This window comes from Rhamphochromis longiceps, linkage group LG6 (genome assembly GCF_057381845.1).
Source record: "Rhamphochromis longiceps isolate RC_006_pf linkage group LG6, R_longiceps_female_GT1.1, whole genome shotgun sequence".
Classification (NCBI taxonomy): Eukaryota; Metazoa; Chordata; class Actinopteri; order Cichliformes; family Cichlidae; genus Rhamphochromis; species Rhamphochromis longiceps.
This window is the reverse complement of record NC_140562.1, coordinates 31185740-31212717: the sequence shown is the minus strand read 5'-3', so window position 1 is coordinate 31212717 and position 26978 is coordinate 31185740. Positions and strand designations below refer to the sequence as shown.

The 26978-nt window shown below is 38.5% G+C and overlaps 3 protein-coding genes across 4 annotated transcripts; 1 reads left to right on the top strand and 2 right to left on the bottom strand.

The window, feature by feature from the left end:
- The first annotated feature begins 2143 nt into the window (after positions 1–2143).
- On the top strand, positions 2144–3189 carry rasd4 (rasd family member 4). The gene has a single exon (XM_085408651.1). It carries the CDS (start codon positions 2367–2369, stop codon positions 2991–2993), a length of 627 nt encoding a protein of 208 aa, XP_085264777.1. The 5' UTR covers positions 2144–2366; the 3' UTR covers positions 2994–3189.
- Positions 3190–6330: 3141 nt separating this feature from the next.
- On the bottom strand, positions 6331–19717 carry LOC146668322 (phosphoribosyl pyrophosphate synthase-associated protein 1-like). Of its 2 annotated transcripts, XM_085410217.1 has the most exons (11): positions 18999–19717; positions 16837–16889; positions 16675–16741; positions 15203–15375; positions 14098–14213; positions 13919–13974; positions 12421–12566; positions 11522–11563; positions 9854–9924; positions 9384–9530; positions 6331–6829 (listed from the first exon to the last, which is right to left on the bottom strand). In XM_085410217.1, exons 1-11 carry the CDS (start codon positions 19160–19162, stop codon positions 6671–6673), a joined length of 1194 nt encoding a protein of 397 aa, XP_085266343.1. In that variant the 5' UTR covers positions 19163–19717; the 3' UTR covers positions 6331–6670. The 2 variants fall into 2 exon arrangements, with proteins under 2 accessions (XP_085266343.1, XP_085266344.1); XM_085410218.1 differs by lacking the exon at positions 11522–11563 and having other exon boundaries at positions 18999–19715.
- Positions 19718–20783: 1066 nt separating this feature from the next.
- On the bottom strand, positions 20784–26712 carry LOC146668321 (uncharacterized). The gene is made up of 7 exons (XM_085408650.1): positions 26655–26712; positions 25762–25884; positions 25441–25582; positions 25204–25312; positions 24484–24574; positions 24032–24217; positions 20784–22491 (listed from the first exon to the last, which is right to left on the bottom strand). The coding sequence occupies exons 1-7, from the start codon at positions 26689–26691 to the stop codon at positions 22364–22366; spliced, it is 816 nt and encodes a 271-aa protein (XP_085264776.1). The 5' UTR covers positions 26692–26712; the 3' UTR covers positions 20784–22363.
- Positions 26713–26978: the final 266 nt, after the last annotated feature.

Here is a 26978-nt window from a genome sequence, read left to right as displayed (position 1 = left end):
ATAAGCTGAAGTAGAATGGCACATTCATTACAATAGTGTCACGACGCAGCTCGTGGAAACAAAGCAACCTGTTGAGCTGCCACTGAAAACTGCATGTAAACTAAAAATCAAAGCGTTCAGACGACAGGAGGATAAAACAAAAGTGCTATTTCTGCATCAAACAAACATCAACACGTTGGACTGAACAGCCACGGAATCATTATGTTGTTCTATGGTATACAACAGCGCCAACACACATCAGAGCTGAATTCGTTTCAGTCCGTCAGGCAACGCCATCTGGTCATTATCATCTCCACGGGGCAACGTGACCGTAAATAGAAAAATGCCTGGGATGTGAGACATAATGGCACATGAAGTACACAAAAAAAACATCCAGAGGCAACAGATGGGAAGGCCACTTTTCATTTACTTTGTTAACTATTAATGGGCAGGGCTTCACGTTGTGTGAGGTCCACTTTTAATTTACATATTTCCACTGCATTTTCTAATACATAAGGCTTGTAACAAGAAGCCAACACTTACAGTAAAGCTGTGCTTAATGACAGCGCTTAAGTAAGTTTTTTGTCTAGATTGGAGTAGTTTAAATATATTTTTATTTTATGCTCCAACTATATGCTGTTGCTCAGTTAAATATTTTATGCAATGATCATGTCATTGATGTATTTTAGCACACAGTGCACACTGTACACAGTATCTAATAACTATAGCAATAAAATGAAATACTACACAAAGTAAAGGACAAGAGCCTGAAGAAGACCACTATTTAAGTTTATGCAAGTAACACCTGCTATGCTGACAATCTTGTAATTTCAGAAACTATTAATGCACTGAAATGTATTCTTAAGAATACAATCCAATGCGTACAAAGCAACCTGAGCCTAACAACAGGATACAGTTTATCTTGTGATTTAACTGAACTACCTTTGACTCGTCTGAAAGCGATCAAATCAAGCTGTGAAATTGCGTTTCTACAAATTTAAATTCCCCAGCACAGACTTCCTCCCATTGTTTTAGTCCACAGCTGAATTCCCACAGCGCTTTGCTCTGGGACACAGCAGTCCCCAGATGAAAGCAAACGAGTGCATATTAAAAATATGAGCAGCTGGGACAGGTTGCAGTGTTCTCTAGAGCTTGCCGTGTTTCCACGCTGCTGCGTAACTTAACAAACCAGGTAGGCTGTGAGACGATGTCAATCTCCTGGAGGGGAATTTAGAAAGGCTCACAAGTCTGATTCACACCCAAGGAACAAACTGAAAGCAGGCAGGATTAATTCTTAGACAGCTAGAGGCATACTTGCTAGTAATAGCCACACTAGTGAATAATAAAGGCTGAGGAGCTTAAGTCACATTTCTTTTGTTTGCTTGATTTTTGTTTATTATCTCAACTTCCAAATTATTATATGCAATGGCAGCTGCTGCTAATCAAACGATAACCTTACCTGAAAGCTGACCTTCAATTCCTCTGTTCATTTTAAGTAAAGATGATCTTATGGACAATGTTTGGTTTTGCAAAAAATTCATGGTGCGTTTTGTATGCACCATGAATTCATCACCTGAGATGGCTGTTTATCATTCTACGAATGCATTCTTATATTATTTATTGCAAATGAGTTACTGATAGCAATTTATGGTGAATAAGACATCAGAGCTTTTATCATCAGAAATTATGTTCATATATTGGATGACCATGTCTAATCAAGATGAACTCTATGACGAATAAATACAACAGATAAGATAAAACTACACATCGTGCTGCAACCAAAGAAAATGTCAAAATGCTGCTTAATGAAATAAATTACCTGATTATTTGTGTGCATTTCTTTCCTTATACTATCAAACCTGAGGTACTATTTCCTTCCACTGAAGTACTCTGCGACTCTTTGGAATAATAATCAGGCTCTACTCAGACAATATTTTCTATGCTATGCTTATCATGTATCCACTCTCATATAGCGCCTCCTTTCTCTGCCTGAAGTGGCCCTTTACACTGATTTACATACTCTGAAATCATTGGTTGTCAAGATGTTGTACTTCAACAGGCTGCCTTGAGCTGATTGGCTGCAATCGCAGGGGTGGGCCACTGAGCTCTCTCACCATAACAGGCATAAAAGGCAGTGTGTGTAGGTTTAGGGCACAGTGAAGCACCCAATAAGCAGCTTCGACAGGGAGCTTAAAAACTATCAGGAGAAAAAACAAAAAGGAAAGAAGCTCAGGAACAAGAATTTTCAAACTGCACATGGAGAGATTTCCTTGAGAAAATATTTAGGTTAAAGATTACTGACAGGTTTAATATTTGCAAGTGCATTAAATAAGACACTTTTTGGGACATTTTCTTTTCTCAATTGGGCCAAGAAAGAAAAATAAGACATGTCTCTGGAGGTGAAGGAGAAGACACACGTGCGCCTAGTGTTTCTGGGAGCAGCAGGCGTGGGGAAGACGGCCCTTATCAGACGCTTTCTCCAAGACACCTTTGAACCCAAACATCGGCGTACTGTGGAGGAGCTGCACAGTAAAGAATATGACATTGGCGGGGTCAAGGTCACAGTGGAAATCCTGGACACCAGCGGTAGCTACTCCTTCCCCGCCATGCGCAAGCTCTCAATCCAAAGCAGTGATGCCTTCGCACTGGTGTACGCTGTGGATGACCCAGAATCACTGGAGGCTGTCAAGAGCCTCCGAGATGAGATTCTTGAGATCAAAGAGGACAAGTATACACCAATCGTGGTGGTGGGAAACAAGGTGGACAGAGAAGAGGAGCGTCAAGTGTCCAACGAGGATGTGTTATCAACTGTAGAGATGGACTGGAACAACAGTTATGTGGAAACTTCAGCAAAGGAAAATTCCAATGTCGTTGAAGTGTTCAAGGAGCTCCTGCAACAGGCAAACCTTCCTAGCCGCCTCAGCCCCGCACTACGTCGACGCAGGGAGACCATTCCAAAAGACACCGATTTTCGGCCACCCATGAACAAGACCAACAGCTGTATTTTGTCATAGTGAGTGTCACAGGAGGGGAGATGGTGTTTTGATTCACAAAAAGCCAGGGTGGATGAGAATATGGAAGGTATGTTGTGAAACTCAGTGGTGCTGGACAGAGAGAACGAGAGAGAAACCTGGACATCATAAGAGCTGCCTGGCTGGGATTATGGACACACACAAACACACACAAAAAACACTTCAGGAAGAAGAAAATAAGTACAGACCGAACCTAAACAGACTGCTACCTTATGAATATCTGTGAACCTAAAATTAAATGGAGAGAATGAATTAGATGTGCACTTGATGTAACGCTGTTGTTGCTTATTTGGTGACATGCTGCTGGTGTTCAGATCACTGTAAAGCTATTGCATTTCCTCATGTTAAGCTATCTGGACTGTTGCTATCCTTTGTTTACTAAGGGGAAGTATGTGTATATATGTATCAGGTGTGGTCACTGCAAAAGTTGTATATCTCATATAATTTTTTTTTTAACTTAGTGATTCACCTGTAGCACATGATACTGTTTGAATTTTTTTTTAACTGGGATTTTCTACTAAGCATAACATTACCCTTGCATTAAAAAAAACTGTGGTCAAATGGAAATATAAATGCACTTTTCATTTTGATGTGGCCATTCAAAATGCTTGTTTTTATAAATTTCATTTTTTTTATCATCACATGTATTCATATATTTTTTAGCTGTTTATTTAACAAATGTATGTGGAATAGTGTCTTTAATGTGTAATAAAAGCGAAAAGCAACACTTGTGAAAATGTTTCCGTTTCTGTAAATAAACATACCTAGGTACATAATTAAAGACATGAAAAATAGATAAGCATTGATATGTATGTGAAGAAGTACAATGTCAATTTTATTCCACCCATGCAATTCAGAGGGGCTGGACCCTTTACCACCTTTCATAGGGCGAATGATAGGCATACACCCTGCACAAATCACCAGCCTGTCACAAGGCTAACACAGAGCGACAGACAACCATTCACAGCTACAGCCAATTTCAAAATGCTCATGCATATCTTAAACTGAAATGCCCCAGCAGGCCAGTGGATTTAAACTCAGGGCTTTCCTTCTATGATGCAACAGTGTTAACCACAGCACCGGAATTATTATTTACATTAAAGGATGTCAGGAGGTTACAAATGAATAAGGTAGTAATAAGGTCACAAAATAAGCAAAAAGACAATAGAAACCGTGCTGATAAAAAGTAGTGTATACATAAAGTTGGAAGCCAAAAAGAAGACTTTTTACAGCAAAAATTATTTTCTAGAACATGTTTTGGAGTCTTATAGCCCTCTTATAACACAAAAAGCTAAACTGAAAGGTATAATTACATAATATGAGATGGTTAAATATGATGCAGTAAAGCTTAGAAGCATCTCTTTGTTAATGCCATGCATACATTATAGGACCGTAAAGACTGTTTGTTTTGGGTGAGGCCCCAGCATGTTCCCTCTACCATTCCCTTTGCATGGGCAGTCATAAAATTACAAAATTAAGTATTCACTGTTCTTGTTACTCATTTTCTTGTGACAAGTGATTTAAACAAAATAAAAAATGAGAACATTCGGTAAAAGCAATTGTGATTAGCACAATTTGTGCTCTAAATTTCTTAACTGCACACGCCTGCCAGTATTTTCTGACCTCTGTTGCCATCTGCTGGTGAAAAACACACATTACATTAACTGAGGCCTCAATGTGGGTACGCTATATTTACTGTGGTACCTGCAAACAAGGTTATATACAGGTTAAATACAACCTTTAAAAACAGACATATTTAAGGCAGGCCTATTGAGGAAAATGATTTTATGTATGACACCAAAACACCTGCAGCCAAATCTATAAAAAAAAAAAAAAAAAAAAGACTTTACGTCTCCTGGAACTACGTGTTAAGATGAAAGCAACTTTAGCATATGTTAGTAAGGTCAGCACTACTGTCTCCACCCCTGAGGCAATGGTAGACAAAGTTAAGCAAAACAAATGAAGCCTCTCATTAGCATCACAACATTTGAATACTGAACAGTTGAGCATTACTACTGTGTAGCTGTGACAACGCAGATCATTATGCAGTTCCTGAAATAGCTGTGCATGGTTCCCCTACATGCAACTGGGAGACAGTTGTAGTTCTGGTCCAAACACCCCCCCCCCCCCCCCCCATTCAGATTAGACTGAACAAAGTTTCCTGTTTTAATTTGAGGAAGTGGCCTGGTAAACGTTTGTGGGCAGTTCCTCTTTCAGTCCACATTTAAACATTCTTCCGCACTCTGCTCTTGCTCATTTGCGAAGGAAGGGAGGCCTAACAGCTTCACAGTCATGCAGGTGTGTGCTTTTGTCATCTTGTTACATGGAGTTGTACTTTAATTTACACCAAGGAATAGCTTAGGCTCTTTAGAATACATGTACATATTTTATTATCCCACTGAGAATGCTTTACAGATGCTAAATGATCAGATTTACTGGGTTGGTGACTATTTAAACAGTTCTGACTTTTTCCAATAACACGTCTCTGCTCCTAGACTTGGTCAAAGCTCCTCAGCAGATTGAAGTGACTCTGAGGCGTTTAGAACAAGTTCAGGGTCTTGGACAGAAACACAAAGATTACGAAATGTCTACGTGGTGTCCGCATGTGAAAATGTAGTTATTTAAACGTTTTGTCCCTCTGTAGAAAAAAAAAAACCTGCCACATGTCTATATTTACTCATTTGTGAGTCATGTTTCGATGAGTAACACACTTATAAATTTGCCTTTGCTTGAAATATGTTGAAAAAAAGTAAACTGAAAACTATATTCAATTTTAATTAATAATAAGCAGCATCCACTATTAAAGTTTCTGCTTTACACTTGAAATTCTGATCATCTAGTTTACTTTACAATGCTTGCAAAAGATTTCTATTTGCAGAATTTATTTTAAAAAAGAAAATCTCAACGGCCTGGCTCCAAAACCACAAATCATTTTTCCCCTTCCTTAACTGGACTGCATTTCATTTCCTCCTAAGTATTGTGCGTTATCACATATGACAACTGTAAAAGTATTAATCATGAAGTACTGTAAACTAACTGCAGGTGGGTACTTCATGCTTTTCCATGCTTCACAAAAACAGCCGCCTGAACAGTGACTGAAACTGCTACCGAGAGTTTCAGTTCAGGTGTGAAGCGGCTTTACTGTAGTTTTCTGGCAGTTCCACAAAAATCTTCACACATCTAAAATACAAATGAATGTATATGAAAATGCCAGATGTGGTGTAGCGCTTTACTTCCCCACCCAGTTATTAGCATTTATCATTCTGAATCAAGATGGCATCAAAAAAATAAATAGAGATAAAAAATAAACATAAAAAAGCCCCATGAAGAACAGCTTTATTTGCCAAACGCTACAGTGTAATGAGAGGGTCCACGTGATACATCATTTGTGACATTTATGTTGTCAAGACTGCATGAAAGACACATTAGCGAAGTGAAACCATTGAGTAGTGTGTAAAGTTCTTCTGTGTAACAAAAATGAGAAATAAAGCAAAGTCTGAGTTTCATATGTAACATACAGTACACGGAGTCAGTTATTCTCTAAGGATTAACAGGAAAACCAACTGTAACAGCTTAAAAGCCGAGCTTAAAGCAAACTGGATTGGTCCTCAGTGTATGTGCTTACGAATGATGTAGCCTAAATGTACGTGTGTGTTGCCTCAGTCGTCCATAGCAATGTTGCGGAACAGATAGGCCATGGATTCTCCATTGTGGATGCGTCTGATCGCCTCAGCCAGGATCATACTGACGTCCACGGTTTTGATTTTTGGACACTGAAGCTTCTGGACCTCATGGGGAACAGTGTTGGTCACCACCACCTAAAAGCACAATGTACCCTTTTATTGCTGTATTTCACACAGGTACACAGGTTTTTTTGAACCACAATCTTACATTTTCTATTATTTAACAACACAGGAAGTTAAGGATAAATGCAGCTTTCTTTAGTAGTGCATTTTCAATTTTTTTGTTTGTGTGTGTCAAATGTTATTACATCTTGTAATTGCATGTTTACACATACATGTTAATAAAATTGTATTTTTCATTTTTAACGTTTGTTATGACTAAAAGCAATTCTTTCACCCCAACTCTCGAGCTTTCTTTCTTAAGCTATAACACAAAACAACACCCAAGCATGAAAGCATAAAAAGATGAACAAATAAAGATTTAATATACACAAAACATTATGATTGTTAATTTCCCTTTTTGGGAAGGAATACATCTCATTAGACATATAGTAGATGGACATCACCACACACTTTATTAGCTGCAACCTGCTAGTACTGTCAGTGCGCCCGGGGTGGCTGTGGCCACAATGTAGCTTGCCATCACCAGTGTGTGAATGTGTGTGTGAATGGGTGGATGACTGGATGTGTAAAGCGCTTTGGGGTCCTTAGGGACTAGTAAAGCGCTATATAAATACAGGCCATTTACCATTTGATTCCTACTTCCTTCAGAAGTGCCTTAGTTCTTTGTCGCATAGATTTAACAAGGTTCTAGAAACATTCCTCAAAGATTTTGGCCCATATTGATATGATGACATCTCACAGTTGCTGCAGATTTGTCAGCTGCACATCTATGATGAGAAGCTCCCATTCCACATCCAAAAAGTGCTGTATTAAATAAAGATTTCGTGACTATGGAGGCCATTTGAGAGTATGAACTTAGGGCTGGGTGATATGGCCTAAAATCCATATCACGGTATAATTTGAAGCATGTGCGGTAACAATATATATCGCGATATATTCTTTTCTTCTGTACACACTCAAAATCCTTTAACTTTCTCAAAAATCGACAGTGTGCCTTATGTATGAATTCTGGTTGTGCTTACTGACCGCGAACCGATTTTATGTGGCAAACGGCGCGCAGAAATTTGTCAAAAATGTTTTAGTACAACTTTGGTAAGCTATGACGGCGCACCGCTTGATGGATTGTTGGAGCATTACGGCTGCCGTAGTCAGGAGCCTTGCGGAGTAGTTAAAAACTGTCTAAATTCTTTCATCTTTAATAAAATGATCGGCGTTGCTGCTTTACCAAGTGTAACAATTAAGTTTAACATCCAGGCATCCATGAAAACAGAATTTATTAAATTCAACGGAGTTAGAAGTTAGCAGGAAGTTAGCTCGCTAGCTTCCACCTAAACATGATATAGCATGTTCTGACAGAGAGATTTCTGAAAAAATTACAACGTACAGCTCTGCTATCACTTACAGCATAAATGAAGACAGAAAACTAAACAGCAGTGACTTTTGTAAGGTTACCGAAGTCAAACTAGCTGGTAAATAATAATGTGCTACAAACTTTTTGCCACTCGATAAAAGTTCACGTGAGGGTTTCTGGTGGTTAGGGACAAATGCAATTGCATGGCAGAATATACTGCAACAACATGGGAATAGAGCAGCTGCGAGAGAATTCAGCACTAATGAATCAATCGTACAGAAGTGGAGGAAGCGCAGTTTTTGGCTTTCCCCATATTCCAAAAGTGCTTCGTCTCTTTGCTATTACTGTCGCCCGGCATAATTTGCAGATGATGCTGTTTGCAGCCGCTGCAATGCTTTTGACCAAAACAGGCGCAGCTGGATGACACCATCAACATGTGCTATCGCGGTAGAGCGGTATAGTCAAAATCTCTACCGTTGGCCAAATTTATATCGTTTCTACCGTATACCGTTTATACCGCCCACCCCTACATAAACTCACTGTGACATTCTAGAAACCAGTTTGGGATAATTAGATACATTTGTAACAAGCAACATTAACTTGCAGCTCTAAGTATGCCAAGCAATTATTCCCCACACCATAAACATCACCACTACCCGCTTTGAAACGATGCAGAATGGAGCCACGCTTTCATGTTTACACTGAATTCTGACCCTAACGCTCCAGTGACGCAGCAGAAACCGAGGTGTAAATCAGTTTGGCCATTTTCCTTTGACATCAATAAAGCATTCTCTCCCAGAGAAGAGGAAGATGTCAGTAGATGAGCAATTTCTGAAAAACAGATGAGCAAATCTGGCACCACCAACCATTCTATCACTTAAAATCATTAAATCACCTGTTTGATGCCCAGTTTGAAATTCAGCAGGTCATCTTGACCAAGTTTACATGCCTAAACGCACTGAGACACGGCCATGTGCTTGCCTGATAAGACAGTAGTGTTGAATGAATGTGTGTACCTAATAAAGTGGCCAGTGAGTGCATACCTAGGATGAGACTGCTTCAAAGGTTTGGTTGTGATATTTTTCACCCATTAATTTTGCTTTTACAGAAAGAGTACAGCAGATCTCTAATGCTGATGCGTTTCCATGGACTGCTAAAAGTTAATGTCAGTAACGGGTAATTATAATCAATTATACCAAGTGCACATTATTTTACCTCATCAATAGCAGATTCTTCTATTAGTCTCGGAGCCTCTGCTGACAGCAAGCCATGTGTAGCCATGACGTAGATCTTGTAGGCTCCCCTCTCCTTCAGAATTTCTGCTGCTGCAACAAAGTCTTCCACATCGTCTATAATATCATCCTAAGAAAATGCCCACACATACAGACAAAAACTGAATTTCAGCATTTACATTTTGGTGTAAACAAAAAGAAGCCTTTTCCCTGTAGCTTATACAGTGGCATTACTAACCATATTTGAAATCCTTTATTGGAAAGATGATTATTTATTGTTAATTTATTGAAAATTAACAATAGATTCTGAACACGGAAAAGATATGATCACACTGCACTTTTTTATAAACCCCCCACTAAAGCTGTTTCCTACCAATACATATATGTATGAGATGCCATTATTCAGTTAAAATAGTAGTTTTAAGATAATCACATAAAACTTAGAGCTCTTACAACAATGATGGCAATTCGGCCTCCTACGTCGCCAACAACACTGATAGGGGGCTTCTCCTTTGCCATCATCACTAAAAGACACAAAAATATTAGCATTGCTCTCTGGAAAAAAAGACGGGTCTTTTCTTTTAACCCAAATCAGAGGAAGCTTATTGGAATGAAGTAAAGTTAATGAACATTTGGTGAGAAGGGATTTGGTTAAAACCTGCAAACACCATGCAGACAGCTTTAACCCAATAAGCTTCAGCTACCACAGTACCATTCAAACTGTTAAGATTTTGGCAAAATATATAATTCCACAGTTTTCACATTTGTGCTTCCAACTAAATCCAAACCAAGACGTACAGCTGCTTTTGGTACAGTGGTAGATATGACTGCAGAACTGGGTTTCCCTTTGAAAACAGACCAGAATCGATTCTTATTTGTAATCCAAAACACTATTTACAACCATAAGAATATAAAAAGGTTCATCTTGGAGATTCACTAAGGGTCATCGGAAATTTAAGTTGCTCAACCCAAACATAACATTAAAATGTACCTGAAGGGATTTCAAGCAACAAGTGATTCAGGTCTAGAACTCAACACGTCTTATTTGTTGCGTTTCCCACGTGGAAATCCCAATAATGTCAAAAATCAGATGTACAAAGGCTACTGTGCAAAATATACATTTTAAAATAGTTATTTCTGGATTGAGAAGGAAGTCATGAAACTAAAGTCTTAATACTATTTAGACGTTTTGGACAGAAAGAATCACGCAGAATCTGACACCTAAAACTCAAAAACAGAAACTTGAAACAAGAGGATGTAATCACAGTGCAAAACATAACTATCAAAGGGTGGTGTTATTGTTTGTCAGGATTTCTTTCACGTTAAGCAATAAATGAACAATAGTTTTGAGTTAACACTAAAATGCTAATATGCCTAGAGCAGGGGTGGGCAACTCCAGGCCTTGAGTCCCGGTGTCCTGCAGGTTTTAGATGTGTCCTTGGTCAAATACAGCTGATTCAAATTGCTAAATGGCCTCCTCAACATGTAATGAAGTTCTCCAGAGGCCTGGTAATGAACTAATCATTTGATTCAGGCGTGTGTTGACCCAGGGTGATATCTAAAACCTGCAGGACACCGTCACTCGAGGCCTGGAGTTGCCTATCCCTGGCCTAGAGGCTTTTCTTCAGCCCATAATTTAATACTTTATTCATAATATCAGAAATTTAAGAGTTTTATAAGAATCGATATTATTTTAACAGATGATGCAAAAACGAAGGCTTCCAGCAATTACCATGATCACTCATGAGACACTGTGGCTCAAAGATGAATATCAAGACAGTGCATTTCACTCAGTGTATGTGAAATTCACTGTAAATAACTTTGTAGGTCAAAAAATGACTCACAGTATTTAATGTTGACATGGTATGGGGTATAACCCTTCTTTTGCTGCACCAACTGGTTTCATTAACGTCAATTTGAAATGCCGTATTCATCTTTCAGAACAGTGTGTGATAGGAAAAAATAGTGATTTAATCCTAAAAAGAGGAAAGCTCATTCAGGTTCTACAGGTGACCAGCACCACTTAGAAGTGGAAGCCTTCAGCAACTCACTGTCACTCCATGCAGGGAAGCATAAACAATCAATAGGAGGCAAGAGTGGATTCAGGCAATATTATCATACTTGGAAGCTCTATCCCAGGGAATGGGACCTGTCTGCTGCTTGCTGTGGAAAAGGATAGGATGGTACAAAACATTATGGCATGGTTAGACAAATAATTAAATTACCCCTCCCAAAAAATTATTCTAAAAACTCAGAGCAGACTTAGAAGGTCTGACATTTTATGTAATCAATGCAAAGTGAAATTGGGGGAGATGACATAAGAAGAGTCAGATTCAGCCCTTGCTGGAGACAGCAAAAAGATATTGCTGACATATTTCCAAGTTGAGGCGGGAGAACGGGGGAGATGGTTTAGCTGGAAGGAGAGTACATAGGGTGGAATGAGATGAGGGAAATAAATCTGGCGCTGAAATGAAGGAAGCGACGGTGGCAGGTAGCACCTGCAATATTTCACAGGTGGTTATAACAATGTCTGAGGCAGAGCTGGCCTGCAAGCTTTTGGGAAAACGTTATATTCTTACTGAAAATGTCATGTTTGAAAACACAATGTTTTAAACCTGAAATATACCATTGAGTTAGTGGTCAAAATAAATAATACGCAATGGGAGAGCCTCTCAGTCAGGACTCTGCCAGCGCTGTTTTACAGGGCAGCTCTCATGATTATTATGCACACGAAGGTAAGAATTGAGGAAGTCAAACATTAAAAGAACACTGCTGGTGTCTTGGCAAAGAATCAAAACAGGAACAGGGAGCTTGTGGAAGCTTTCTAACAATCAACATGAAAATAAAAATGAATTTTTCTAAAGACAGACAGTAACAAAAAACAGAGTTAGTAATAAAACAGTTTCCTTTCTCAGTAAAATTATAATACCTGTAAATGACCATCAAGGCTTCAAGAAAAAAAAAGAAAGAAAGAAAAGCAACAACAACAGATACAGATAGGTTTGCGCCATTTATCTTACATGGTAGCTCCAGGCCAGTGTGTCCTGTGATAGCACGAGACAAAGGGGGAGAATGTCGACCATCAGCCATATCAGACTCTGAGTGGTGGGCCTCCCCGTGTATCACTGCCAGCCCAAGTCGCAGCCTCTCAGCATAAGACTGAGCTCTAGGACAGACAAACATGCAGACACACAATGTCAAAGAAACTGACAAAAACAACACATAAAAAATACAGAGAAAAGAGAGCAGAAAGAAGTTTGCAAAGGACAGAGATTACACCAACAAAGAAAAAGTGGTATACTGAAAACACAAAAGCACAATTAGGAGGCCATACAAGCGTTAGGCATTCTTTTGTTTCTTAATTTAGTCTCTAGCTTGTCCACACTTTCACTTTCAGCTCAGTTCTTCTTATTCCCATTGCTTGAAAGTTACTATAAAAAAAAACCCTAGAGCACCAAGATCGTTAACATGTATATTGCATTTATAGTGTTGGGAATTATTTTTATAACATTCAGATCCTTACAAGTCATATATGTGTAGTAGCTGATCACAAAATGAACATCGACATTAAGTCTTTGTTATGTGTATGTTATCATTTGCAAATAAACTTTGCTAAACAATTTTAAGTGCAGTGGCACATGGGGGTTACTGGAATGTGCTGTCATGCATGTCTTTAAACAAGTAACTGTAATGCTAACAGAGCCTGTAGGTGATTGCTTTGTCTTGCACAATTAATATGTAGCATGCAAAGAAGAACCATAAATATGTTTTAATATTACTTTCTTAAATTAGCATACATGCCAGTATGTTCATACATGAGCAAAGCAATCAAATGGTGCAGGCCCACAGTGTTAATAGCTCCGAAACCTATGATTGCTATGATTGGTAAACCTATGATTAGTGATTTTTTTTTCTTTAACAAAAAAAAAAAAAAAAAAAAAAAAAAAAAGGATGTCATGTTCTGTGAATGCAACTAACAGCAGTCATGATTTAATAAAGCTACTACACAATTCAGTCTGTGACAATGGCAAAAACTGTGGAACGTGCTTGCTCTGAAGAGAATTGTGCACAGTGCATGTAGTGAACACCTGAAACATTAAGAAGATCATAAAAGGATGAAAAGGTTTCAATAGGTTAGTTATGTAAGCTGCTTACTGGACTAGCTTTCACAGTATATTAACAGAAGGACCCACACACCAGGCAGGCCCCTATAGGGACTTTAGTATCCATGTGACTTTGAGCACAAGACTCAAGTATGAGGAAGAACCTCGTGCTTGAAAACATCCTACAGTTTATAAAAACCTGGCTGCACCATTAATTCAGTTTTTACATTTTGAGTACTAAGGTGTGTGTGTAGCTTTTATCTGATTTTTTTCTAGCTCACAAAGGGTAACACTTTAAGGCAAAAAAAAGTCAAGAGAAACAGCTTTCCAAGCTCCTTAGACAAGAGAAACAGTACTAATGCATTTCATAATAGCAACTTTAAAGATATCGGCATTGTCAGACTTGCCAAATTACCTCTTAGCAGCCGAGGGGGACTTTGCAACAATGACAGCATTTCTGTAATTTGGGATCTGAAGAGAAAAAAAAAACACTCTTGACCTCTAACCATTTATACATAACAGTAAAACACTATTTGTGTGTATGTTTGATGAGGAGGCACATCTTGTTGAGCCTACGGTATAAAGCAACCTAACCTCCTCTTGAATGTACTGGATGAGGAAAGGGGAAGCTCTCAGGTTGTCAACAGGGAAGTTAAAAAAGCCTTGGATTTCTTTCTGGTGAAGATCCATAGTGATGATGTGAGTTAGCCCTGCAGTACAAACACATAACATATGTTTATGTGTGTGAGATTATATAGTTTCAGAAATGCCTGTAGCATGAAATTAAAGCTCTTCAAGATTGGTGACAGAAAAATAACATTTTGATTTGTTTAAAAGTTGATAGCTTCGCAAATTATTAAATCATTGGTTTTAAGCACAGTGAACTAAGACAACTGAAATAAGAAAATGGAATTAACAATAAAAAGGTAGGACGTTTTGTAAAACAATACATTTACATGTACAGTTTCTTACATCCCTAAGCCTGTACATACTGCACAAATTTTGAAACATTTGTCGATTTCACAACTTGTGGCTGACTTATAATCACACAGGAAGATTGTTTCTACCAACTTGCAGGTATTTGTTTGCCATTTGGCACTTTGGAAGAAGCATAAACAGTATGACTGAGCAAGACCAGGAACATACTGAAAAACTAGACACTGAATAACATTCTGGCAGAAGACCATCCTATGAATCCTGCAAAAACACTAACTGCTATAGGTTATTGTGCTAAAAAACAAACATGAATGGAAACAGGCAACAAAGTATCACGTTTATTCACCTTTTGACTTTTTTTTTAATTTACATTTTCAACCATTTTAAAAGGTCAACAAATCTTGTCTTCAGGCCCAGTAAGCAGGCAAGACAAGACTCCTCCTCGTTCTCAAGTTATCGCATTCAAAAACATGGGTGTCCACGCCACCCGCCTAGCCAGCAGGATGACGACAATCCCCCGCAGGCCTTTTACGGCTGAGGAGTAAAAACTGAGTCAGACTGGGAAAAAAAAAAAAACAACTAATTCAACCTGGTCCTGATAAAGCATCACTACTAAAACAATATTAACTATTCAAGCTACAGTTATAATGTACCTCCCCTCCTACTTTTAGTGTCATTGACTGTTTGTTGACTTTAATCTGCACTTTCTTTTACTGGGTATAAAAAAACATGATGACAAAGGAATTGAGAACAGCGTATATACCAGCTTTAGCTAACATGGATGCTAGCAGCTTGCAGACAATGGAGCCTCTCTTCCTCATCTTGCACTGCTTGCTGTAAGGAAAGTAGGGAATGACCCCGATGATGTTCTTGGCACAGGACGTCTTTAGGGCATAAGCCATAACAAGCAGCTCCATGACAGCTGTGTTGACATCTCTGAGCAACACAACATCAAAAGAAAGAAAGACATAAGAGACCATATCAGGTGCCACGGACTGTAAGGTACGGGTATGGAATATTGAATCTAGGGACAAAAAAATACAGAACGATGCTTTATAATTATGAGATGAAAGAGACTGTTCGGTCTGCCATTAAACATTTGTTTGCAAACATCACGTCCACAGACAGTGCAAACACCACTGTATCTGAACAAAGGTTCACTTTTTTATTTTATTTGCATCGTTTACAAATAACCTGCACCATCGAAACAGGTTTTTCCTGTGAACCCGGAGAGAAGAACAGCTTTAAAAGTCAGCTAACGTAAATGACAAGTTTGACTCAGGAAAAACATTCGCACGTAAGAAAAGGTCTAACAGATGATCTATAGTAACTACAAATCAAAACTGTGCTGTGATGACGACTGTCAGGAAAGTTATTTATATTATTATTAGACCAGTTTGACTATTTTTGTTTTTTGTTTTTGATGGCAAGACACAACATGTAGATAGGCAGGTGACTTATCTGCTGCCTCTGTGCACACTCAATAGGAGAAGCGCTAGAACTCGACAACACTGAATACCTCTGGTTGATTTTTTAGAGCCAGTCTTTTTGTCATAGCAAAAGAATGACAAACAAGGTGGAAAACTCACCTCACATGACATGAAAAGGCAAACTTAACTGAGTCACAGCACAAAAATAGATATGCTTCGACTCCTGTTAGAATTCCTAGTAACTATCTGAGGTCATATCTAGATTTTAAAAAGCTGGCCATGTTATTGTGTTGCATAAAGGGCACGTGCTTATAACATTAAACTTTGAAAACACTCTGAGTTCAGTAATAAAGTACTTTAGAACATTAAATAAATAGATTAAGAGTTGTGTCTAATCAGAACTTTATTATTTTATCAAAGCATAAAGTTGTCTTAGCTGATGTGTTTACAGTTAATTGGTCATTTACATATCCAACAGAAAGTGATACATTTGCACTCATTTGGAGTCATCTTTTTCGGTTCCACCTAATCCAGCCAACCGTTCACTCTCACTTCTTGTAAAACATATACATTCACTGGCCACTTTATTAGGTTTGCCTAAGCATCTCAACAACTCAATGTCATGCAGACATGGTCAAAACCAGCTAACTTTTCAAGCTAATCTAAGCTTTTTTCATTTGTTTGTCCTTTTGTTTTTTCTAGCTCAATATTGGTGTCGCTGGATGATAGACATTTAAGAACACCAAATACTACCTTTAAAAGATGAATCATTTTTCTTTTTTTTTGCTGAAGACATCTGTCTCACCTGGGAATGGTCTGAATGATAAAGATGTCTTGTCCACGGACGGATTCTTTCACATCCACTCTAGTCTCTGAATAAAAAGCACAGTTTTTATGTATTCATGAGTTACTGTGGCAACAGGAAACCATAGTTCATTAATATTTGACATTAAATGCTTGGCCTCACCTGAATCTGACTCTTGATAAACCACTGACTTGCCCAACTCCACCCCCAAACGCCTGGGGGAAAAAAAAACAGAGTTAAAAAAACATACCTTGGTGTACTGCACTAACTGAAGCGTGTAAATATTATTTTTGTACTAAGACGCTATTTTCTGCCCAGCAGTTTGATAGCTCTCCATCTGAAGAACTTCAAGAACTAAAGTTTAAAATTATTACATTATTGTGTGGAAATAAACCTTATATTTTGGCTATCAACATCGTGTGTGTCAAAATCCATTTATCTAGGTGAAATGATCAGTTTCTTAAATGATTTTAAGAAATACATTTAATTAACAAATAATTTTGGTCACTGATAACTGACCTTTTCTATTTTCTGATATAAATTTAGAAGTTTGAACTTACTGGTGAGACAAAATTTCTTTACTTGCTTTATCCCCCTGGATCACATCATAAAAATTGTACTTTGTTTCTTTACCGTTAGTCTCAAAGGTAAACACCTCAATTTGGGCTCTGATAAGTTGGCGGTTCTTAAAAATTTTTTTTAGAAATCTTAACTAGAAGCTATTTAGGTCAAAAAGCAACAGCCAAAATGCAAGCAGAGAACCCATCAGTCTGTACTCTACACTGCTGCCTCACCCTGTTTGCATTCATAAATCTCAGACTTTTTCAATTTTTTGTTATGACAGTACCATAAAGTAGCCTAATCAAAACAGGGGATGAACATATGGGACATTTTTTCCCGTTCATAGAAAGATATATTTGTCTAACCAGGGAAGGTTTCAAGCATGTTGTTTTCCTTTCATCACATCCAGGGAAGAATAAAAATAAGGATGCTTTTGTTCCAGTCGTATTCACACCCAGCCTCTGAGTGCACATTAGCATAAATATTCAGTACAGTATTCATTAATATTTTTCTCTCTATTTTCTCTGTTGTTTTTTAAAACCTTTGCTCCCCAAGAAAACACAAAATGAAAACGCAAGCATAATCTGGCTAAAAAAAAATCTCCTGCAACTTTGCCAAGCACTGAAAACTAAGAAACCTTGATTCTTTCCCCTCCCTACTGGGTGGGAAGTGCAACTTCCATCTGGCTATCTAACAAGGCTACAGGAGCAAAAAAACAAATAAAACAAAAACAACAAAAAAATAAAGGATGCTTTCAAATTACAGTAAGAGAACCACTTGTTTTTAACCAAAAGAAACACTGCCTCGTGTACATGCTCTATGAATCACAGCCAATTAAGTATTTTGCCTATCACAGTAATACCCAGTAGTAAATCTATACCATGCTTACTTCGAAGACAGACCTGGATCTGAAAAGCATACTCCCTTTGTAACAATGATTACCACTGACAGGTTTATCTCTCATTGCAGAAAAAAAACAGATTTGTCATTAGCTAATAAAAAAAAAACTTCACTGTACAGTGCCATCCTCAGTGTTTTGTTACTATGTAATAGCACTTCAAAATAAAATGATTTTTAGGAAAAGTGGCAGGTTTGGTTATGTTGACCATTGAGGTACATAAATTGGACCATACATAAATTCAAGTTTTACAGCCAATAAGCTGATTAAATAGTTACACAGCATGCAGTGACATCTGGAATCAGTTATCAAAAAGTAAGATAGGCAGTTTAGTTGAAGTAAACATCAATACTTTTGCAGATTTACTGTCACATCTTCAGGTACAATGAGGTGATGCATATCCACTTAATTGGATTTTCTTAAAATGTTCAGTGCAAAGTCTTTTTTTAATCTCCGTTTCTAAGGCTTTTATTCTTTGGTTCAGTATTTGCCATAAAACTTGTTGAAGTGTGTTAAAAGGATGTTTTGAACATGCATTACGTAATGTACGAATGTAGGCCATGTACACTGGGTCACACTACGCTGAGCAGTAACACCAACATCTTGTGGCGAGAGTAGTGTGATTGTCATGCCTTGGTCCACAGTTTTCACAATAGTGATTGTTTTTGTCGTACTGAATTAAAAACAACGTAAAGTCACACGCGTGCAGCTGTAACGTGGTGTTTTGACAGAGACTTGGCTTGCTAGCAAGGCCATGTCAACATCACACACGAATCAACATGACTGTGTACTCATCGTTATTAAATCGTTAAATATGTTGCAATGACACGAACACATTTAGTCAACAGTTATTAATTTCACTTACTCTGTTATCTTCTGGGCCAGCTCGGTGCATGCGGTGGAAGAGTTGGCAGAAAAAACACGGTAGCCACCTCTGGCAATGTTCATTTTCGTGTAACCATAGGACAGCTTTGGGGACTGAGACTGAGAAACCAAAGACCTGTGACCCCCAAAGCGTCTAACTGGCATGTTGGTTTGGACTCACTGTGGGCTCTGGTTTTGTTTATCTTAAAGTGCCCAATTTAGCTGAAAACCGACTACTATACTTGAATCTAGTTCGAGCACGTTTGAGATCTCAGCCTTGCGGACGATTCTTAAATTAATAAAAATACAATAAACACTAAAACGCTACAACCAAAAACACTGTACATACGCTACACCAACAAAGAGCACATGCTCCACGTGTAATGTGGATGCAACGCTAGCGTTAGCGAATCAACGACCACCCACAAATCGCCAACCGCCACAGAAACCCCCACTCTACCACAGTCCACAGCAGATGGAAAGCTGAGCTCTCCGTTTCCATGCGGTCACTTACGTTGTGACGCATTCAGAGCAAACGCGCTGCTTTTCGAAACTATTAAGGGAACTGAAAGATGCCAAAAGCAGCCTTGGGTACAGCAACAACCCGCTACTGCAAACACGTCGCCCGGATAATTAAAACGTAGCTGCGTTAAAACTTTCTGTATCTTAGCCGTCGCAGTAACAAAAAAACGCCACGTGCACAAGCTCATTGGATGTGGGAAAGTCGCGACTGACAGCTGGAGGCCCAATCAGAAAGAAGTTAGAAATAGCAGGCGTGCGTGATTAAATTTTTAACCAATCAGAAACCGGGATTCGTATTACCTAAAATTAAAGCGCAACGGAGTAAAAAAAGAAATGTGGTGGGAGCTGCGGGGATTGGTTTACCCCTCTGTCCCTGCACTGGACTGCAATGGGAAAAAAAAAGATTCTTGCTTTAAATCGTATGAGACAACGCTGGAGCGAGTGAGTAATCGCTCGGTGTAAGGTGCAGTACCAGCAGATTAAAATAGGTTTAAAAAGAAAGAAACAAAAAACGCCCTCTGCATCAAATCATTTACAAAATACTGAGTTTTTAAGTTAATTTTACATTTCTACTGAAAAACATGTAATTTTACGATATTTTTTTAGCCTCTTTAAAAAGATATTTTTTATTAATCCACATATTTTAGTACATGTGTGCAGGTGTACAGACAAGTTACTGTCTTAGACAAGATAATTTCCCCATGGAATAAGTTTGTGTGTGTGTGTGTGTGTGTGTGTGTGTGTGTGTGTGTGTGTGTGTGTGTGTGTGTGTGTGTGTGTGTGTGCTATTGCCTCCTGACAAGGTCTGCATTTGAGCTCCATTTTGATAAGTAAAACAAAGGAAAGAATTCATTTCTGGAAAATGAGGAGAAATACAGAGAAACATGTTACCTAAAAGTGACCACCCTCATCACTAGTAGTTACACAACAAGTCTAGTAAACAGTCTGCAAATTTGTGTAACATTTCCTAGTAAACAAAACCTTGCATATAATGGGAAAGTAGCTTGCTCCATGTGAGGTCACACAAAAAGGTCCTTTTTTCAAGACCTAAGATGTTCCACCTCATGAGTTTAAATATTTAGGAGATTAATGTATGATGATGATGAATCACTTTATAACAGCACTATGACATGTAGTACATTTGATTCTAAAAAATACTGTGCTTGAATAAGAGGGGGTAAATGTAAACAATGTTGATTATAAACTGCCACACGAACACTCTTTACTATTTGTTTTATTTGCAGAATAGACATCATTGCCTTTTTTAGGTTAAAACAATTTGTTTATCTGCCTTATATTTTATACAACACATTGTGGGGACCCACTGTAAGGAAAAATAACATGTCAAGTTTGTTTTCTATATAATTTCACAGTAGTGCTATCATGTAAACTAAAGTAATCATAAAAAAAACACCAATGTGTACATCAGCAGAAAATGTTTTTTAAAAAGTGCTGCATCGTGAACATATATCTACCTTATACTGTAACTTTTATGGCTGACCGATCCCTACGAGGGATTAGCAACTTTAACAACTGCTTACGAAAAGGGTGCTAACTTTTCATTAATCAATTCATTAATATTTTATTACAAAGTAATTTTTATCAAGAACACAAAAAAAAACAATTCTTACAATCTGAAGAATAAAGTGAAAGACTTCATGGCTTGTTTTAGTGTGAATTTTTGCATTAAAAAGTGCTTACCAGTCAAAATACAGCAATTTGTTCAGTAAAATATAGTTTTATTTCTATGTATGTTTTTTAAAATGCCTTCAGATAGAAAATGTTTAATAAGGCATGTGTAAAGTAATTATCTGGGTAAATGCTACAGAGCTAAGAAACATTTAGGTCCACAACCCCAATTTCCTAAATATACAGGCTATTATGTATTTATTATGTTTGCTTTTTTTTCCATTCTAGCACTGCAAACAATTTTATATTCTCTGAAAAGAGCTTATAATGTTGTTGGTGTCATTCTAGGAAAAGGCTAGCTTTATTGACTTTTTATAACAGAACATACACAATGATCCTGTCTGCCAGTTCTGGCTCAGTGGATCACCACACCTAAGATGCCACACCACGCCTATTTATCCTTTCCATTACTTAATTTCAGCTACTGCAGTGCTATAAAAACCTAATTCAGACTGTCACGGGAAATAAAACTCACCTAGTCTCTTAACATTTATAACAATTAGCGTGGGGCAGTTTGTGCTGGCTGATTGTTATAGATGCTGTCATTACCTGTATGTCAGTTCTGCAGCTGCTTTTAGTCTCCAAACTTTGTGCTGTTTTCAGTGCTTTATAGCTCATTTCTAATGAATGAATGCAAATCTATGTGCAAAAATATTCAGAGCCTTCGCACACCTGGATTTCTGAACTTAATTCCAATATTTCTGGTGGATCTGGCTTTGTTTTCAGTAAATTGGAGTCCCTAAAATGCATTTTAAATGCATAATTAAATTCATATTTAAGTTCTTTATGGACCCTATTTCATAATGCTACCAGCACTATGCTTTACTATGTCTGGGGAAACAGGCCAGGTGGTTTTATCAGTTTTGTCCTGTAAAAATAAATGATTGAGTGTACTTTGATAAGGAAAAGCCAATTTTACCAGTTTAAGACTATAAAACAAAAGAAAGTGCACATAAATAAGATGTCTGAACACTTTTTCAAGCAATTCCACACATTTGTCTAGGTAACCAGTATCTGACGCTCATAATCTTTTATTTCTAGTTTCACTGCATTCCTTCCTCTTTTTAGTGGATAACTTTGCCCCTCCCACTCCCAACCTCTGCAAATTTACTAAAAAGAAATGCATCAAAATGCAGGTGATAAAGTTTTAATTTGTCAGCCTTTCAGCACCTTCTCTTTTAAAAGGTCCAAGATGACCTGCCTCTCTTGGCTCTCAAGCTCAAATCTCCGCTCCCTCTCTTTTCTCTCAGCTCCCAGACGTTCTCTCTCCAGAGCGATCTTACCTGAAAACGTGAAGTGAAAATGGATATCAGCACAATGGCAGCTTGACAATCTTCATAAAATTCTTTTCAGATAAGTTTTAGAAGGTATTGTTTTCAGTTGAGTGGTATTCTTTTTATTAGTATAGACACTAGTATTTTTTTGTTGGTTTTTTTGGCAGGGATAGCTCAGTAGGTAGAGTGGTCGCCCCCATGATTGGAAGGTTGGGGATTCGAATCCACTGAACGGCTACCCTGATGTACCCCTGAGCAAGGTACCGTCCCTACACACTGCTCCCCGGTGCGCCTGCTTAGTGGCTGCCCACTGCTTCACTGAGTGAATGGGTCAAATGCGGAGGAGTAATTTCCCCACGGGGATCAATAAAGTATACATTATTATCATTATTCATGCACACTTGCATTTTAAACATAACATAAAAACCTAAGCATGATGCTTCAGTTCTGCTGAAGTTCAGAATAAGCATCAGTCTGGGGGAAAAAAAAGTTGATTTAAGTGGCTTTGAATCTGGCATGGCAGACAGGATGGTCTCTGTACTTCAAGAAATCCCCTGGGATTTTGCAACACAACCATCTCTAGGGTTTACAGAGAATGGCCAAAAAAGACAAAACATCCAGTGAAAGCAGTTTTCGGTGGGAGAAAATATGTCCCTGATGTCATTAACTCAATAGTAATTCAAGTAACATGTCAAGTAATTCAAATAACCACTCATTACAACCAAGGTACGCAGAAGAGCATCTCTGAATGCACAACACATCAAACCATAAAGCAGATGGGCTACAGAAGCAGAAGACCACACTGGATGCCACTCCTTTGGCTACAAAATCTGAGACTACAGTTTTGGTCACAAAACTCACCAAACTCAACAAAACTATAAAGAAGATTGGAAAAATGTTGCCTGATCATTTAAGTGTTGATTTCTGCGATGGTAGAACCAGAATTTGGCGTAAAAAACATGAAAGCATGGATCCACCCTGTTTTGTATCAGTGGTTCGGGATGGTAATGTTAATAGTGTGGGGGCATGTTGTCTTGGCACATGTTGCTCCCCTTAGTAGCATCTAGTATCGTTTAAATATCACAGGCTACTTATTAGTGACAATGCCCAGTGAACAGAAGATTTGCGTCATATAGGGTCAGCCGACAAATCTGCAGCAACTGTGTGATGATTTCATCTCAACAGACCCATATCTATGAGGAATGTTTCCTTGTTTAAAGTAATCCGCACATAATTAAAGCTGTTCCAAAGGCACAAGGGCATTCAACCCAGTACTAGCAAAGTGTACCTAATTAAGTGCCCACTGAGTATTCTCATGCCTGGGCTACTGGAAATAAGAAATGAGTGGGAACAATTAAGCACATGTGAAACTAATGAGGGTGAGGCTGGCAAAAATTTAATAAATAAATAAATAACACTGAACTATAAAGGCTTACTAGACATGAAGACATAGACAGGGGAATAGAGAAAACAGCAACTAAGATAACTATAAGTATGAAGGTGATAACAAAACCAGCAGATATTACAAGGACTATGGCAAAAATCATACTTCTCTGAATCTCCAGTTCCTCACGGCGCAAGGCGAGCTCTTCTTCTCGAAGCCGCTGCTCCGCCTCTGAGCGTTTCTCCAAGAAGCTGAGAATCTCAGAGTAGGTCTGGCAGCAGCACTGGCAGGGCCGCTTGGCTGTGGGTGCTGCTGACAGCTCTGTCATTTCCTCACGCTCTTCTTCTTGTTCTGTAATTAAATGAAAATTCAGGCTACTGTTCCTAAAGCTACCATAGCAGAAATAGAAAAATTTGATCTTTTTTTTTTAAAGGGTCTTTACCTTGAATCACAATTTTAACTGAAAAATCCTGGTGATTTAATGAGCGATAACCACGACACTCTGTAAACTGTCTTTCCCAGCTGTTATGACACTAAGATTTAGACATTAAACAGCATCTGTGACACCAGTGTGGATGGTTACACATCCTTTGCCCCTGTGTTTCGAATCTGCTCACCTGCAGTGGTTGTTTGCGGGATTGTGATGTTGGGTTTGTCCTGTTCTGGTAGAGTTAGTTCTTCTGCGACTCGATTTCTCCGCTCTTCATCCTAAGAAATATAAGGGAGAGATCTGTTCAACAACAAAGAATACATACATTTTACTCAATGTCTTTGCTTACTTTATGATTGTGAATATGATCCTTTGGGTAAAAATGCTGCAACAAATGACTTGAGCTTGATTGTGCTACATGTAGTGATTTTTAGCTGCTTCCTTATTTCCTAGATGTTTGATTTGAGAGATTTTTATGCCAGATGCCCTTCCTTTGTGACTTGTAATTCTGGGTATAAGCTAAACTATGAGCAGCAAAATAGGCAGATCGTTGCAGAGAATGTTAAAGTGTTTTCATTCTTAATGTTCCCATTAATCTGGTCAGCCATATTTCCATAAATCTGTAACTGTATAGAAAAAAAGTGAAATACTGTAACTTAAGTGATTTATCTACCCCTCTAAAGCAACCCTCTGAGGTCTATGTTGTAAAAAAGGGGGAAAAAAATCACATTTTCTTCCACAGAAGAAAGCACCTTTCTCAAAAATACAGGGTTGCAGTAGGGTTGGGATTACGGTTATCACTTATGATGACTTAGGCCTTATTAAAAAAGGCATTTTTTACACTAGCATTGTAGTACACATACACATGCTCCTCTCTCTCTGCTGACACAATAATAATACTACTCACCTGGTACTTTGTGCCATCATTGCTGACTATGAGTCCCTTCTCAGCTTCCAGCTCCAAAACTTCATGGAGCAGATCCTCCTTCTGGGCATACAATCTCTCTGTTCCAAACCTGAGTAAAGGAAAAGCACACACGTGTGCTCAAACTAAAACTTGCTAGTAAAGCCAGTAGTGTACATCATGCATACGGTGCAAAGATTTCTTTACTCCTGGCTTTGGCATTGTGTTGACTGAACCAACCTGCGTAGGCTGGGAAAGTCTTGTTTCCTGTAGTAGTCTAGCAGCAGCATGGTTCTCTCCCTACATCTCCTGGCATCCACCTCAAAGTTTTCCTCTTGGAGGGCAGCAGTGATAATCTCGCCCACGCGTGCCCAAATCCGTCCTGAAATCAATCAGTTCACACATTCATTAATGTATACAGGAGGTTTGTAATACCGACACATTTAACAACTTGAAGAAAATAAATTTATACAACTTTTTTTCCCCCCACCACACACATTTATCATGCAGAAAATGCAGTTGTCGGCATTCAAGCACAAGTCATTAAAAAAAAAGACAAACCTGGCTCTTTGGAGGCAAAGGGATTCTGTGCAATAACCTCTCGCAGAAGGATGATGTCATGGCGTGCTGAAAACCGCACCTGCCGCTTTCGTGGGGTTGTGGAAGGACAAGCGAGGGGGAAACCTTAAGATGGAAATAGAACAGAATAACTTTTCCAAAATAGTAGAAAAGAACATGCTGAAATACAGCAAGGTGTATTGGTGATCTGATATTCTTCATACACAGTGGGCTTAGTTAAGGTCCTCTTGACCTCTGACCTACTTGAAAATCAAACATGAATTTGACTCTGTGGCATTATAGTTCTCTTAATTTGCACGACACCTAAAAAATCTAGAGTAATCTTGAAAATCAAAGAAAAAAAAAACCTGCACTTCCTGACGTAGACTTCCTGCGAAATATTAAACCGCATGTGTTTTGATTAAAATAGAATTAAAGTCTATTTGTTTATTTGTTTGGATTATTTTCCTTAATTCACTGTTACCTGTTTAATTGTGCAATTGCATGTTACTGCTTGTTAATGGAAAAGACATAACAAACCACGATGGAGAATAAACTGGGCCTTTGTATTGGAGAAGAGAGGTTAAATGGCAAAGGCAGTGTGCCAGTTGCAGAACTGCGATTTGACAGATGACAGCAACTCTGTGACTACACTGTCTCACACTGTGTACAAGCTGACAGTAGCCTGCAGCTACGACAGATTAATCAGAGAAGCGAGACAACCTGTAAAGCACTGATAGCGCCACTGTGGCTACAGCAAATTTAATGCCGAACCAAATGCGTAAGAGGAGGAGGAGCATCTCTGCACTAATCGAGAGCAGCAGCAAATGCTGTTTAGGAGATGTTATTTAAGTGGCTGAAAGGCGCGTTAGACGTGGAGGTGGAATGAATCTCACCGTTGTTGATCGGCACTTCCACCACTACCCGTTCCATGTTTCTGTTTGGTGCATCCGGGAACCGCCTGACGTGCACGGTACACGTCCACTCACCAGTACCGGTTCCCTACTGACGTGTAACTCAACTTGGCAGAGAATCACAATGTGGTACCGCTCTTCTTCTTTAGTTGCGCTTACTCTGTTTGACCACAAGATGAAGCCAGAGGACAGCAGGTCGAATGCTGAAGTACGCGTATAGATGACTTCTGCTACTGATTTATCGGAACGTAGTAACAGCATATGGCTCCAGAGAGTACCAAGCGCTCAAAATAGATGATATTTATC